The 16,186-nt window shown below is 41.0% G+C and overlaps 1 protein-coding gene across 4 annotated transcripts in view; it reads right to left on the minus strand.

Annotated features, from left to right (window-relative positions):
- Positions 1 to 16,186, minus strand: part of NALCN (sodium leak channel, non-selective) — a gene marked incomplete at its 3' end in the record, with an annotated part of 232,286 nt that overhangs the window by 87,218 nt on the left and 128,882 nt on the right. For all 4 annotated transcript variants that reach the window (XM_084234488.1, XM_084234487.1, XM_084234486.1 and 1 more), the window contains one exon: positions 2,617 to 2,691. In XM_084234488.1, the coding sequence (XP_084090614.1) occupies positions 2,617 to 2,691 (75 nt within the window). The remainder of the gene's footprint in view (positions 1 to 2,616; positions 2,692 to 16,186) is intronic.

A 16,186-nucleotide genomic window follows, 5' to 3' on the forward strand; every position in this document is an offset into this window, starting at 1 on the left:
AAAAAAGGATGAAAGATGAATGAAAAGTTTGAATTGAACAAAGATAAACTTTGGAAAACATAGTACTTTCTGGAACTTGAAATATTAAGAAAATCAAATACCTTCCCACATTTTCACCATTATTGTCTTTATCTGGAAATAGTAAAAATAAACTCTATGCATTTAAATCCTCAAGGGCCGAGTTTGCACATGGAAAACTAAGTAAGCAAATTTTTCAGGTAATCTTTGCACCAATATTCTAAATGAAACTGCGAAAGAGAGCCTAAAATGTCATGGACCCTGATCTTACGTGTCCATATGTGTGAAAGTACATGTGTGCACACATGTGAAAGCGTGTATGTGAATGTATCTTGGAGTATATGAATGAGTTCCACTGAAAAGTCCAAGATCACTGGAAATAAGGAAAACCAATGACATAAAAACCATAACTGTCAGGAATGTGCTAATATGTAAAATATTCTTAGGAAACATGGAAGAAAGTAAGAAGGTACATTTTAGCTTATTATAATATTTGCTGCAGAGTCATTTAATGATTTTCAAGTGTAATAGTAATAGATGATTTAACAGATACGTAGTTTCAGTCTATTCAGGACTAAAAACAAATTGAAAAGTACAAAAGAACATGAATTTGTCTTATTTGTGATGGGATTTTCAATGCTCAATTATCAATAAATATTCAAAGAAGGTACTTCAAATTCTAGGCTGCCACAGTGGATGATGAGGCTGAATGGGCAGCATTCCATAAAAAGAAAGCATCACTAATATCTCGCCAGTGAGTTAATAAAAGCCACTTTATAACTAGTGATAAACACTCCAAATAGAACATGCTATAGTTTATTAAAACTCTGTAGTCTAGTAAGAAAAATAAATGCCAGTTCAAGTCTTGTTTTTTTTGTTGTTTTTACTTGGGATCATATGAAAGATATATATATATATATATGTATGTATGTAAAAGATATAGATATATATAAAATATATGAATGTGTAATATCAGCACTACCAAAACATTAGTAGATCTCAATTCATAAACTTGAAAAAATTTCCATGTGTAGATTTATTTTACTGCTTTCCAGCAGAAAGACTATTTACAAATGGTGGCTGGAATAACATGGGATTTCCATTGGCCAGTGGTTATTTCAAACCATCCTGACGCTGGTCATGACATCAGTTTTAAAAAACAGAATATTTTTCATTTTCTCTGTAGAATACATATTTAATATACTTTATCAGAGTATATTTAAAATCTATGCATAGCAAGCATGGCATATGTGAAATCCACATCTAAATACTGGATTGCTAAGGCAAGGACGAAGGTAGTTACATAGCAGCAAGTTTTATTGGTTTTGTGTCATATGGCTGGTCAGTTTCAACAATGACCTCATTGATTACATATTTTTTCTACAACTAGAAGCCTTGGAAAGTATTTCCATCAATGGCATCAAAGAACTTCCTAACTCTCATGGAAGATCTGTTATTGTTGGCACAGATTATAAAGAGTCAGGAGTAATCATCTCTACGAAACCCAGACAACATTCTGCCCATGCAGCTCCAGGACAGGAGAGAACTTAAATCTTTCCTTGATAAGTTTGCAGCAGGTATCTTTATATAGTACATATACTTTTTCTGAAAATAAGTTTTTCCTAGGTTGAACAGCATAGCCTTAGGGATATGCAAGAGTAGTAAGACAAAAAGCTTAAATTGGCTTTCTGATATATAAATGAGGACAAAGAAATTAATAGGTTTTGTCTTTGCTTTGTTAAAAATAGAGAACACAGATAATTTGAAAATTCTGAATGTGCATGGCCTTGCAAGGATTCCAGATAGGATTTGGTTTAGAACATTGGTTCTCTTTGTTAACATGCCAACTATTCTTGCAATGTGGAGAGGGTGAGCAAGAATATCTTATTGGGAGCACTCCTGTCTCACAATCTACTTTCTGAAGGGGGTCCACTCTTTCTTAGAGTCAAACATTCAAGTCGAGTATCCTCTATATAACAGAAGCTGTGAGAATGACTGATCATATCTATAATTCTTCTGCCATCAATAACATAGACCTCACACATTTACATTTACATATTTGGGGTACAACTTACCAGTGCCTTAATACCTAATCTGTTTTCATATATAACTGGGCAGACCGTTGAGCATTTCTTCTATTCCATTTTTTATAATCATGATGGGTATCCAGACTAAATTCTCTTTTAGTGTCTAGAGGTCAGAGAAGCTGATGCTTAATATTTTAATGATGAAGTTCAAGAGTATCACATATAATTATGTAAAACAGCAAACTAACCTTGAGGCATTTCATTTCCAAACAATCTTCATTTAATGGTAGAAGGAGAACAGTCTCCAAATGCAATTTATTATACCACTATGTCCACCTTACTTTTACTCAAAATAGTATGAAATGTTCTTAGGATAATTATCGGGCATAGAACATTTCCTTTGTTGATATTGGATAAAGTTAAACTTAAAATAATTTTGCTAACTTAGATTGATTCATTAAAATCTTTTTTTTTCTTTGAAGCTCAAACTGCTGTAGCTTGTAACCTACAAGCACATTTCGCTCTTATTTGTTTGAATGCAGATTTAAAGAATCTCCCATATATTACTTACTTGTTTAAGCTTCTTTAGATCTTCATCAAGTTCTAAGTTGTCCAAAATAACAGCAACAAACAAACTCAGGAGGATCTATAAAATGGTTAAATAACAATGAAAAAACCCACATGCCATAAGTATGAAAATATATATACAAAATAGCTACCTAAAATATATGCTATAGAGAACACATTAAATGAAAAACAAACACATTTCTGAGGATAACTGCTAGGCAACTTAAGATATTTATCACAGATATGTTAAAGGAAATAATATGTTAATGGAAATAATCAATATAAAATATTAATTTGCTTTATGAAGCTAATTTAAAATGGAAGCTAGGAAGTTTTTTTATAAACTCAACAATCCCACTTCAGAGGTTATATCTGAAGAAAATAATCCGAAGTGCTGATGAAAAGTTAATACACAAAGGTCCTTGATACAGGGTCATTTGTAATAATGAATTACTGGAAATAGCATCTAACCTTTCATACATAGTTAATACAGTTATAAAGATCTCTATTATAGAATTCTTATAGCTATTAAAAATTCCCATGGTGTAGCTGGTCCCCAAGATGGTGCCCAGTTTTCTTCATGCCTTTGGGTGTTCACACTCTTGTGTTGGGCAAGTTGAATATGGTTTGCTGTGAAAGAGACAGTGTGTGACTTATAAAGCTAGGGGATAAAAGACATTGTAGCTTCCCCACTGCTTGTTCTTGAATCATCCACTCTGGTGGCGGTCTGGCGCCATATCATGAGGACATACTCATGGCCTTATGCCCTTAACCCTGGGAATGACCCATCTTGGCTTTGGAATCTCCAGTCAGTCCAGCCTTCAGATGACTGTAGTCCCAGCCAAAGTCTTGGTTGTGACCTCATGAGATGCCAAGTCAACTGTGTCCCAGATTCTTGAACCACCCCAAGTACATGAGAAAATCAGCATGTGTTGTTGTGAGCTCTTAAATTGCTCATAATTTGTCACATAGCAATAATAATTAATTCACTCATAAATGTTAATAGCTTTGGAAAATGTTGATATTGCAAAATTAAATAGGAAAATATATAGTAAAGATACAATTATGCACAAAAAGGAATAATAGTGAAAATGTAAGAAGGTGGTACTTTAGAAATGGTAATGGTGCTTGCCTTTATAAAAATGGATTTTGTCCTTTTCTTTCTATTTTGCCATATTTCCAAATATAAAAAAGGCATATTATTCTTTTGGAATAGGCAAATAAGGTAAAATAAGAAATCAAAAGGGTAGAATTTGAAATATTTTAACTTCTGGTCCCTTTTTAATTTAGAATTCTCTAAAGTTCTAGATTCAGCAGATCATCTTTTTCTTTCTCAATTTATAACTTTTCTCTTTCAAATTTTCAGTTTTTCACATTTCAGTTTTGTTATTCACAAATTTATTAATATCAGATGGTTAAGGATGCAGGTAAGAAAGTGCAGGCAAGTTAGTCATGACTTTTAAGTATGAGAGAGAATATTATGCAGAATTTAATGGCTAACTCTTATACAGGTTTTAATGAGTATGTAACAAGGAAAAAAAGCTTCCAAATATTATTAAATCTTGACAGACTATGCCTGGTTTGGAACAAACGCCAACAACCTCCTTTTTAATAGCCATGTCTTTTGGGATCCTGACAGAACTTAGACCGTAGATTAGTACCAATGTCGCCAAGTCTGCCACTCCATGGGCATCTGGGCATGAATAAAATCGGGTATACTCTGAACCAGACATTTCTTAGTTCACTCCAAGTTAACCCCTCCCTGTGACCTTGATCTTGACCTTGATGCTATCATCAAAAGTAATATCAAGCTCACCCCAAATTCAGAGATATCCACCTGTAGGTGCGCCTGAGCCACTCACACCACCCCTGGCCCTCACTGGGCACAGCCCAGGCCCTGCACTGTGTCCTAATTTGACCAGCTATCTTTCTCTCCAGTGAATGGACAAACACAAATCTAAAAAGAAAAACATAATAATCACTTTCCCTGAAGAAAAAAAGGGAATGTGATTATCACCCCCTCTCTTTTCTTAAGGCATTTCCTTTAGAAAAGTGGTCCTTGTAAATTCTTCCTCTTGGTGAATTTATTGAAGAATTCCTTGGTGATATATATATGTGTGTGTGTGTATGTATATAAAAGCAAAATAAACCTTTTTAAAAGCAAAATAAACGTCATCTGTTTTACAGCCCAGGAATGTTTTCCTTAAGGACCTGGGGTGATCATTTCAAAATATAAACATCAGGAAGACAGTGCCTGGCTCCCCTGGTGGTGGGAAGGTGGGAATGTAACTCAGCCACCTGGCTCTATGTTGCAAAACTACCTACTTGTCATGGAGAGATGAGAAGTTTTAGTTTTCCTTTGGATAAAGGTAATTAGCTATCGCAGATGGCCACTCCAATTACCAGGTGAATTTAGGGGAACTATATTTAAGAAACGTGCTGTCAAGTTTTCTTACGTGAGGACTAGTTATTTCCATTTTCGAACATGGATGTGTCCTGGTGAGAGGCATAAAAGAGCGAGGATGCTGCCAGCCTCTGCCATCTCTTTACAGGTGGCCCGCATGCCCGTCGCAGCCTGGTTTAGGGATTCTTCAATAGCAAAACTGCTTTCTTCCTCATCTACCTTGCTGGAGAGATTCTCTGGGTTGGCAGGAGATTTTATTTTTAATTATTTCCCCAATACCAGACAGATGGCAGGCCACTTAAGGACAGTGAGGTTATGTTATTTGATTAAATTTGACAACAGCTGATGGAGTCCATCGATGTGGCAGACGCTGGCCGGTCAGGAACATAAATACAATATTGCTATCACCGCCATGAAGTTCGCAACCGAATTAAGCAGACATGGGCAGGCAGATGGGTGGAAAAACACAGTGGTTGGAGACCTTGGTGAGCAAACAGGCTCTACCCATCACGAGCTGCCTGAAACCACTAGCCCACGTGAGTTTCAGCGCCCTCATTTACACCATGTTATGGATACAATGTGAATAGCTCAAAGAATTGCAGCTTTTCATTTAATCCTCTACCAACAACCCTTTACCCATACAGGTAAAGCCTGTATGAAAGTATATAAAAGTCCTACTGGCTCTTTGTAGAACTGAGGCAGAACTGAAATAATTTTCTTGCTATTTCCACCAGTGAAGTTAATTTAGTCCCTAAACCCTTTTGTGTTGAACGCTGAAAACTGAATCTTGCCATTATCAGTGTAACATGGTCCTTTAAAATTCAGTTACATTAGATTATCTATATTGTAAACCAACGGCACATCAATATAAAAAGAACTCAGTTACATTTGAATCAATGCTCCTTTTTGGAACCAATGCGCCTATCTTGGACCAGATTAATGGCTGGTCTAAGGTAAGTGTGCACTGGTGCTTTGACGTTTGACCCACCATAGCTGGGTGGCTGTCTGCTGTCCCTCATCAGGGAAGTGATGGTGCTGTTTGGGGGCTCTGGGTTTTCTCAATGATGAACTGGTCACCATGCCAGTTCCTGGCAAGAGCCCTGATTCTCAGTGATGTCCTCTGTGTTAGTTTCTTAGGGCTGTTGTAATGAACTGCACAAGTGTGGTACTTTACAAAGACAGAAGTCTATTCTGTGAAGATTCTGGAGCCCAGTTCTCCAAAACTGAGTTGTTAGCAGGTCTGTGCTCCCTCAGAGGGCTCCAGCAAAGGCGCCTTCATTGGGACGCCAGCTTCCAGCAGACCCGGGAGTTGCTTGGCTGGTGGCTGCATCGCTCCACCCGCTGCCTCTCTTCACACTGCCTCCTTGCTCTCCCTATGCCTGCTCTCACCCATCTCTTACAAGGACACTCGCCATTGATTTAGGCTCCATCTGGATAATGCAGAATGGTGTCCTCCCAAGATCCTTAATATAATTATATCTGCAAAGAATCCCTTTTCCAAATAAGGTCACATTCACAGCTCTGGGTATGAGGCGGCAGACATATCTTTGACGGAGTCTCCACATTCAATGCCCTCTGCTCTCTGTCTGGTCTCGGGCTTGGGCCACTGATTAGCAATGGTCTGTTCTCACCCACTGCCTCTCCATACTAAGGGAGACTTGGAAGTTCTGCCACTCCAGATGGGTACTAGGGGACATTTATTCTTGGGGGCTGTTGCAGGCCCTCTCTACCTATGTAACTGCGGTTAAATGTTTAAACTGATATTAGACCCTAGAGCACAAAGGCAAAAAAAAAAAAAAAAAAAAAAACAGACCATATTTCTCTTAAAGGTTTGTTTCCACAGATGGCAGAGACTCCACCTTACCTACAAATAATACAGCCTGGGCAAGCAGAAGTGACTAACCTTGAGCTGAGCGCCAAGGTCAGCTGAAGCCAGGAGACCACAGAGGAGAGCTGTAACCCAGAGGCCAGAAATGCAAACCTCCTGTTATCTGGGAAAAAATTTTCTTCACACTTTTTGATGTAAGAGTGCCCTGTGGCCTGCCAAGGAACCTCAGTCTAATTCATATTTCTCTGCCTTTATCACTCCATAGTCAGTAAGATGTAACTCTGTTGTTCTCAACCCCAGTCCCCAAAACCTCTATAACCTCACTCCCTTTCTTAATTGGGGAAAGAAATTTGCATCAACCTCCTGTCTCCATGTCAATTTACAGGAAGACTTTCTTTTTTCAAAACCTGGTGTCACAGTATATGATCTCAATGCACATAGGACACTGAGCCCATTGCTTTGTAACAACTAGGCCTCCTGGGCTGCTACCCAGCTCAGTCCAGGAAGCCCTTGTTCCTGGAGAATTCTCCCCCGTACCTACCAAGTTCAGACAGTAAGTGGGTACAAGACAAGTCTGGAATGTCAAAACGCACCCAGGCTGGTATGGGCACTGCTGCCAGTGTCTGTGTGCAGCAAACCACTCTACCTTGGAGACACTCTGTCACCCTGTCTCTCTCACGCTCCACCCTGTCTCCCTTGTGCTCCATCCTGGAAAATGTTCACCTTCCTCCCAGAAAACAGGTGTGTGAAAGAAAACTGGAGCTGCGCTTGGTGGGTGGAGGGAAGGCTGCACAGACACTAAACCCAGTCAGCGTATCGTGGGCTTGGTTCTGAGCTCTCCCAGCATTTAGATTTCTGAGCACAAGATTTCTGAGCTGATCTGGTCACAAGAGCTGATTTCTGATTTTGAGACCTTGATAAGAGTCCAACTACGTGCTCCCAAGATATCAATATATCAAGAAGGGTGACGTAGGGACAACGGTGAGACAGACTTTCCGGATGGCATGAGAGAACACAGGGCCAGGGACTATGAGGCTTATCGGGAGCCTGATGAGCAGGAACGGAGGGTCAGAGAGAGGCAGGGCAGGGAGGGCAGGTGTGAGTGCGTGAATGCCACCGAGGGGGGTTGCAATAATCACAAAATCATGACATTAGCTTCTTCTCTGTCAAACTTTTCCTTGCAAATATTCTGTTTTTCTAAATGCATGCCAAGCAGTTATTTTAAACTGACTTATTGAAATTGTAACTAGACAGTGTAAAGTACAGTTTGACAAAGGTAATTAAACATATACCATTTTGCTACTTGCGCTTTAAAAGGCAGCACATGTTATACATGCTTCTTGGAGGACAGAGAAGCTACCGGCAGTGACAGCAGAGAGATGGAGGAGGGATGTTGGCTGCACCTTCTCCTTGTCATGCTGATGAGAGTTTGGATTTCATGGTAGGGAGAAGGCAAGACTCAATAAGGAAAAGCTTTGCTTTGCTAGAGAAACAGGCTAAAGGGCTTAGCAATGCGATAGTCCACACGTAGGGAATTGCGACAAACTGTTGGAAGTGGTTTTGGCAACAGATTTAAGAAAGATATAAGAGAAAGTTTAAAGTACATGCAACAAATACCTTTGCATGTTTAGGCTTCACGGCTGGATGAGCATACAATGTGATGGGAAGACAGAGACTATTTAAAATTGCATGCAGCCCGTGTCTCCTCTTGAACATTGGTGTTCAGCTTGATCCTTGTCACCTGAAGCCTAGGGTGCTATGATAAGGTAACAATGTGGCACTCAGGGTGAGAGAGACTGTGAAGACTGGCTTTGACGGTCTCTTTGGAATGGAAAGCAGCGATTCTGGGGAGGCTGGCTGAGTGTGCAGAACATGGTAAGAGGTGAGAATTACTTTGTAGTTCTTTTTGCAGACTCTGGCCAGGTGGCAATAACCACTGTCATGCAGAAGTAGGAGTGAAGGCTCCTGCCACATGCAATATCCATCATCTGCGAGATAGGATTTTCCTACAAATCAGTACTGTATAGAATTGGATTGAGGGTGAAGGTTGATTTGGGGCCAACTATTTTCCTAACCACCCCCATCAGAAGTCATGGAAGTGGAGGGAAAGTCCTAATTCTGAAAGCAAAAATTATTCCTCAATTGTCTCGGTGCTTTTCCCACTTTTTTTTTTTTTACAGAAAACAGGTAATGCTCATGAATAATCTGAACCCTGCACTGAGGCTAGAATCTTCTTTTCAGGGTTGAGTCACGTGCTGGGCCAAAAAGTTTGCTTTCCAGGGTTGCTACTGTGCTGCACAGGTTTCTGCTCAGTGATAGTCACCAAAGAAGGGATTCTTACAGGAACTTGCCATGAATCACCACAGCTTCATTGTTGACATGAAACACTTCCATTTACACTTGGCCAGTTCTAAATGGTGCAATCAACTGCCACTGTTTATTTTTGTAGTGTTTACCTTTGTATATTATCTACATGTGAAAGGAGACATGGAATGCCATATCATTATTTTCTTTAATCATGCAATTTCAGGGGTGGAGGAGGGCTAACAAAGGCTAAGTCCCTCCATTTCCTCTTAGGGAGGCTGGGGCACAGGTGCACACTTGACACCGTGGCATTCATCTTGGGCAAAGCTTTACAAAAAGAAATTCATATATATATTCAGACATCGGCTACCTGCCCCACCTAACGGATCTATAAAATGACTTTCTGTGAATATGCAAGTGTTTGTTCTACTATGTGGCAGTCAACCGCTGTGACACATGCTCTATGATAGGTGCTGGGAGATTATGAATCACCAATTTCAGTGAAAGAGTGGAGAATATTTTAATAGCGATTAATACCCATCTAATTCTTCACTTTCCTTAAATCATAACAACCATTCTCAACATTGGCCAGGCATGTGGTGTGCAAAATGCCACATTTCAGGTATCTTCCAGCCTGGGAAGTCTTGTTTTTAGAAGTTTTATGAACTTTTATACCATTCCAGGGGATGCTGACTTTCTAGCTCAGTGAATTTCACAGATCCATTTCCAGGTTCAACATGGCTGCTGCCCAGGTGTTGTCGTGGGTGGTCGGCCTGTCTCTTTCTCTAACTCCTCCTTCTCCTCACTCTCCTGAAAAAGCTCAGATTCCCCTGAGTGAAGGGGGATGCTAAGCACCAACTTTACACATTTCATCACAGACAATTAAACTCATTTTCTTTCCATTAGTCCACAGTCCATGTCAGCAAAATTCAATAAACCACTGAACTAGTGTGTTTCTGGTAGCATCCCTGCATCTGATTTTGTGGTGAGGTAGCCATTCTGTCCCCCATCCTGGAGGCTCATCCTCTCTCCAAAGGCCACTTTTTGGTTAGCAGGATTTAGACGATTGAATGCTGTGGCTCATTTTTGCCCTTTGAGAGCAGGTCTTCTTGGCTGAGCGTGTCTCTCAGCACGAGCATATCTTATTTTGCTTTCTGTCCAACTCTGCATAAAGTCCTGCCCTGGCCCAGTTTATCTTTCCCTGCTCATTTTCCTTTTTTTCTCTAAAGTCACTTCACTATTTTCTTTGCCTTTAGAGATAGCTGACAACTTACCCTTTCGCAGAAATGCCACCTTTAATCCTATTTCTTTCTCTGCTGTGAACTTTGTTAATAATTTCTATTTTTTAATTATTTTCAAGTGCACAATAGACACACAGCAGGCATCTGGCTAACACACCATAATCTTGTGTTTTTCTTTTTCTTCTTACCATTTATAATCACACTATCCTAAGCTGTCTTGCTGAATGTAGTTGGAAACAATTTCATTTTTTATATAGGTCAACAAAAAGTCAAATGCAATCAGAGCAATGTAAAATGGGATATATTCAATACAGATGCACTTTTAAACGAATCCAACAGAATCAAGTTATTTAATTTATACTTCGAGATGCACATTTTTGTCAGCAAAATATGACTACTCTCAGAAAGCTGCCACTACAGAAGCAAAATCAAGAGATTGCTGTGTTAATTTAGGTACTTCAAAGGTAACAAAAAGAATGTCCACAATGAATGCTTAATTACATTTTCTCTCTTTCAGTATTAACATCACAGGGTTTTCCTTTGAAACAATAATGAAGGGAAAAACACAGAGAAAAAAAAGGTCTTTCATCTGGTTAATTCTTCCATAGTCCTCATCCCCAAATCCTTGGCGAAAGGGGGAGGAAGGAAGATGATTTTCTCAAGCAATTGGCAAAGTGCAATCAGTCAGGACAGAAATGCAAAATGCATACCTGGTGGGTGGGAGGGACATTTTAAAGGACAATAGATAATAGTTATGAATATGCATTTGCTATACACTTAAGCTTGATTTTCATTGTGGGTTGACAAATTGGTGCCCCCAGGAGGCTATGGATTAGCCTGCTGATTTTTATCCCAGAACAAACAGTAGCCAACCTTTTTTTTTCCCCCTGCTGCCTGGCACACGCCGTCCCTGAGAAGGTTAAGTCAGGAAGCCGCCAGATGGAATGGCTCCCGTGGCCAGCGTAGGTGAAAACCCATCAGAGCGCATGTGTTTCTGGGGTTGGACTTTTTTTCCCCATTGGGGTTAAAATGTTATGTAGTATTTTGCAAGAAGAAACATGCACATGAACAAAACCGATCATTTAAGGTTGCAGGCTGCAGGGAGTGGGGAGGTGTTTGTCTCACACACACCCATATTTACACACTGGTCCACAAACCATCTCCAGCTGTGGGGACTGCCTAAATATATATTAAAAGATTTAATTTTATTTATTTATCCATACAAGAGCTGGGGTGCAGGCCAGAGGTGCCGGGGCCGGGGTGGGGGGAGGTGAGAGGATTCACCAGAGACAGAGTGGGGAACAGAACAGGCAGAATCATTGAAATACACTGCTGGAGGGGAGCAGCAGGAGAGGTTTGCTGCACCATGTGGGTCAGCTCCCTGCCTGGGGATTGAACTCGTGCTGCAGTGACTGGCAATAGCTTGATAGCACTGAGACTTTAACCCCTGCACCACCATGGAGGCCCCAGAACCACCTATATTTTTAATATTGCAGATCAGGGGGCTCAGGGGTGACTGGGAAGCAGATGTCTGTGACACAGGCCTGGACCACAGAGCAGATAATAACCACTTCTATCACTGGTGTTGTTGGGTCTTGAATCACAGACTCTACGTGTCTGCTGGTTGGTTGGTTTGCACTTCCGATGTCTGACTAGTTGGAGGTTCAGAGATTAAGCTCTTCCCCATTTTGCCAGGATGTAGGTTAGTACTTACACAATTAATACTCACACACAGGAACTGGATGAAGCTAATTGAGCTAACTTGATAGAGTCCATACAGGAACTGTCAGTTTGAAGATACAAAGAAAAGCCAGTGGTGATCTTGCTTTAAAGCAAAACCCCCAGTGACCTGGGGGACTGACTTCAGTCCCGAGGCTTTGGGGCAATAATCTCAGTTTTAATAATTTAGTTATAAAGTATGTTTTTCCCCCACTGAGTTAATTAATTCTCATTTAAAAGTCACCCTTGGGCCTCCCTGGTGGCGTAAGGGGTTAAGACATAACCTATGAAGCTATCCACAGCCACAGCAGCATGAGTTCGATCCCCAGCCAGGGAGGTGACCCACAGGGCGCAGCTAACCTCAGTAGGTCTGCCTGTTCTGCTCCCCACTCTGTCTCTGGTGAATCCTTTCACCCCCACATAGCTGGCCTGTATCCCAGTTCTTGTATGCATAAATAAATCTTTCAAAATATAAAAGTCACCCTAAAAATTAAAAAAACTCAATATTTGACCTTTTTGCTCTAGGGGGCCCAATGGACGGTGGTGGAAGACCACAGAACCTGGTGGTGGGTGTGGCAACACATACCTGAAGAGGGGTACACCTGTACCCCTAAATCATACACAGTGTTGGAAACTAATGTTACCTCAAAAAATGCAATACAATGAAAAATTAGATATAATCAGAGAATCCAATAAAATATCTCAAAGCTTTATAAATCTCACACGAATCTTGGTGAGAAAAACTAATGAGTTTTATCTGAACAGAGAATTTCATCTACCTCATATCCTGTGTAAGTAGTAAGCTGAGATGAGCTAAGGACCTAGAGGGGACAGGCAAAAGTTTAAAACAATCAGAAGACAGAAGAGAATATTTTTATTACCTCTGGGTGGGAATGATATTTCATAAGCGTGGGTCCAAAATGAATATTGACCATTAGTGAAAGACCAATAGTTTGGAACACGTCAAAACACTATCAAAACACGTCCCAAATGGGATAATGGATGCTGCCGGCGAGAGGAACTTTGAAACACAGAGTAGTTAGGGTGTTAATATTCAGAATGTCTGGTCCACTCCAACCAATGAATCTTAAGAGACAAGCTTGCTTTTAGAAAAACGGGTAAAGGAGATGATCCGATGAGCCACAAGGGAAATGGCTAATAAACAGATGAAAAATTGTTCCTTTCTTAATAATTATAGAAATGCAAAAATGCGAGTCAGGCAAGGTGATGCCACCTTGGCACGCCTGGACGGTCATCATCCCGAGAGTCTAACAGCATCAGTGTGAGAATGTAAGACTCAGGAGTCCTCGGCCATCGCTGGGGAGGGCCGCCAGTGCACTCTGCCCTTAGCAGGGGCCCACCAAGTAAAGGTCCAGACACAGACATGTCAGCCTGAGGGTGGAGAGGCAACACTGAAGGTGTAATGTGGGGAGTGAGACAATCATTCACAATTGCACGCCATGCTCTGCTCACAGGCTGCAGAACTAAAGCCTGCGCACCGGGCTCGGTGTGTGGGCACGAGACCCAGCCTCAGGCCTGTGGCAGCCTCCAGCGCCCTGGATTCTATTACCTGGCATGTTTTCTAGAGACACTCTCTCCAAGTGGGCACAATGTCCACACTTATTAGTTATGACATTTTAAGAGTAAGACATTGGGGAAGAACCTAAATATGTACCAGAAAGGGAACTGATAGGCAAACGTGGCATTCGCAGGCCACAGACTGTATGACTGTGTATACTGAGGACTGCGTGAGCTTTGTGGGTGGGTATTAAGATAAAAAGGTTTAATAAAGAATATTTGGGCAAAACTTCAATGAGACTAAATACAGCATTTTGTGTCATTTATTCTGAAGACTGCTGCTACTGATGATTTATAAGGAAGGAAACACATAATTGAGTGCAACAGGGCCTCAACATGGTCTGTGGTCATGGTTGTGAGACTTTGTACAGATATCTCCCCAGAGACAGCCACAGTGATATAAAATGTCACTTAAATACATTATTTTTAATGGATATATACGTGTGTGGGCAATAGCTGATGTCCACTGATTTTAAGACACTGATTTCACAGCTCTGAAGTTGGGATGCACCTTATAATCTAGGTGCATCGTTTAAAGACTGGGTTTTGGGCTCATGTTACACAGAATAAGAGTCTTCTTATAATCAATGGTTTTAATAAATTTAGCGAAATATGCTTTACAAACTGCAAGATGGATGTACACAGCATCCTTGTTGCACGGGAGAAGGAGTTGGGGAAAGACGGGAGAGTGACTGGGGCTTCAGTGATGCTTTAAAATGACTGATAATACTTTTTTTTTTTTTTTTTTTGGTGGGACCCTCACCAGTGGCTGGGGATCGAACTGGTGCTGCAGAGGCTCCGGGCAGCCTCACAACCCAGCGCTCAACCGCTGCGCCACCAGGGGAGGCCCAAAATGACTGATAATACTTTACATCTGTAAATTTAGAACATCTGAACAAGTTAGCATAGTAACATTTCAGCACTTATTAATATATAGATTTGCATGCGCTCACCACTTTATCTAAGGTTAAAGGGTCTCAGCGTGGGTGAAAGCTATGATTGTCCCCTTATATCATGTCAGGAACAGCCTGAAAAAGACAAGTGCAGCTCACAGGCTCACAGAAACCTTGGAAAGTGAGTGTTAGGTCTTCCTCCTTACTTTTCGAAGTGATAAATACAACTCTGAGCTTAGGGAAATTGATTCTTCGCAAGTCACACATGTGGTGATCAGCACGGCCAAATAGAACCTAAATCTAGATTTTTGGACTCTAAGTCAGTACCCAGGTATGCCACTATATTTACCAAACTATCCTCGCTGGCATGGAGATTTTCTAATTCTTAATTGCTTGATAGATTGAAAAAATTACAAATAGAGGAAGAAAACTTGAAGTTTCAGTCTTAAAACTACTTTCAGAAAATCACAGTAAAAGAAACATGTATTTTGGGCAGATTCTTAAATCAGTAGAATGTAGGGGTGGAATTCGAGATGCATTTTCAAGCTGTGCTCTGTGGGTTTCTGAAGGCTCAGGTGAGCCCCAGGAGTCTCTAAGAGTACTTAGTGTTCCACAATCAATGCCACATTTTTGGCCCAATGAAGGGGATTTAGACTGTCCAAGCAGTCGACACACCATTTAATACTTTACTTCATTATATTGGTGATCCCTGTAGAAGTTCACTTGGAAAAATTTACTTCACTAAATAAATTACTAGGCTAGGCCTTTTCTCTTCCTGCCTTCATATTTTGTGAGTCTCTGACTTAAGGATCAAATCCATATCTATATGTGAAAAATCTGCATTGTGGATAGCAAACCATTACATCATTTTAACAGAAAAATGGCTAAGGAGGTGATCCCTGAGCAGAGATGATTTCAGTCCTATCTCTCCGGTACTGAAGCCACGAGCAACACTCTCAAGTTATTCCATGGTTTTATTTTTTATTTTTTTTATTTTTATTTTTTTTATTAATTTTGTTTGTTTGTATACATGCACTGGGTACAGTCAGAAGCGCGGGAGGGTGAGAGAATTCACCAGAGCCAGAGCGGGGAGCAGAGCAGGCAGAAGGACCGAAGTACACTGCTGAGGGGAGCAGCGGGCGGCAGGAGAGGTCTGCGCGCCATGTGGGACCCTCCTCCGGTGGCCGGGGAGCAGCCGGGGATTGAACCGGCGCTGCAGAGGCTGTGGGCAGCTTCGCAACCCAGCGCTCAACCGCTGCGCCACTGGGGAGGCCTATTCCATGGTTTTAAATGAGCTTAAACACATAGTAGGGGCTTAATAAAGTGGAACTCATGAATGAATGAATGAATGAATGAATAAATAAATGCATGAACGAAGGACATGACACAGACTCAGAGGTCCAGGAAGGGAGGATGCAAAGACCTGAGGGTCGAGCGTAAAATTAATAGCATTGACAGACCAAGTCCTGGTAGCCAAGACTCCCTTCTCCCTGCTCAGTGTCCTTTCCGCCCGTGAATACATTAAACATTATCCCATGCAAAGTGACTTCCCATGCATGTCCTGTTTGAACCCAGAACATCGTACCAGGGAACACTGTTCCCAAACC

This window comes from Talpa europaea, assembly GCF_964194135.1.
Source record: "Talpa europaea genome assembly, chromosome: 6".
In the NCBI taxonomy this organism is placed as follows: domain Eukaryota; kingdom Metazoa; phylum Chordata; class Mammalia; order Eulipotyphla; family Talpidae; genus Talpa; species Talpa europaea.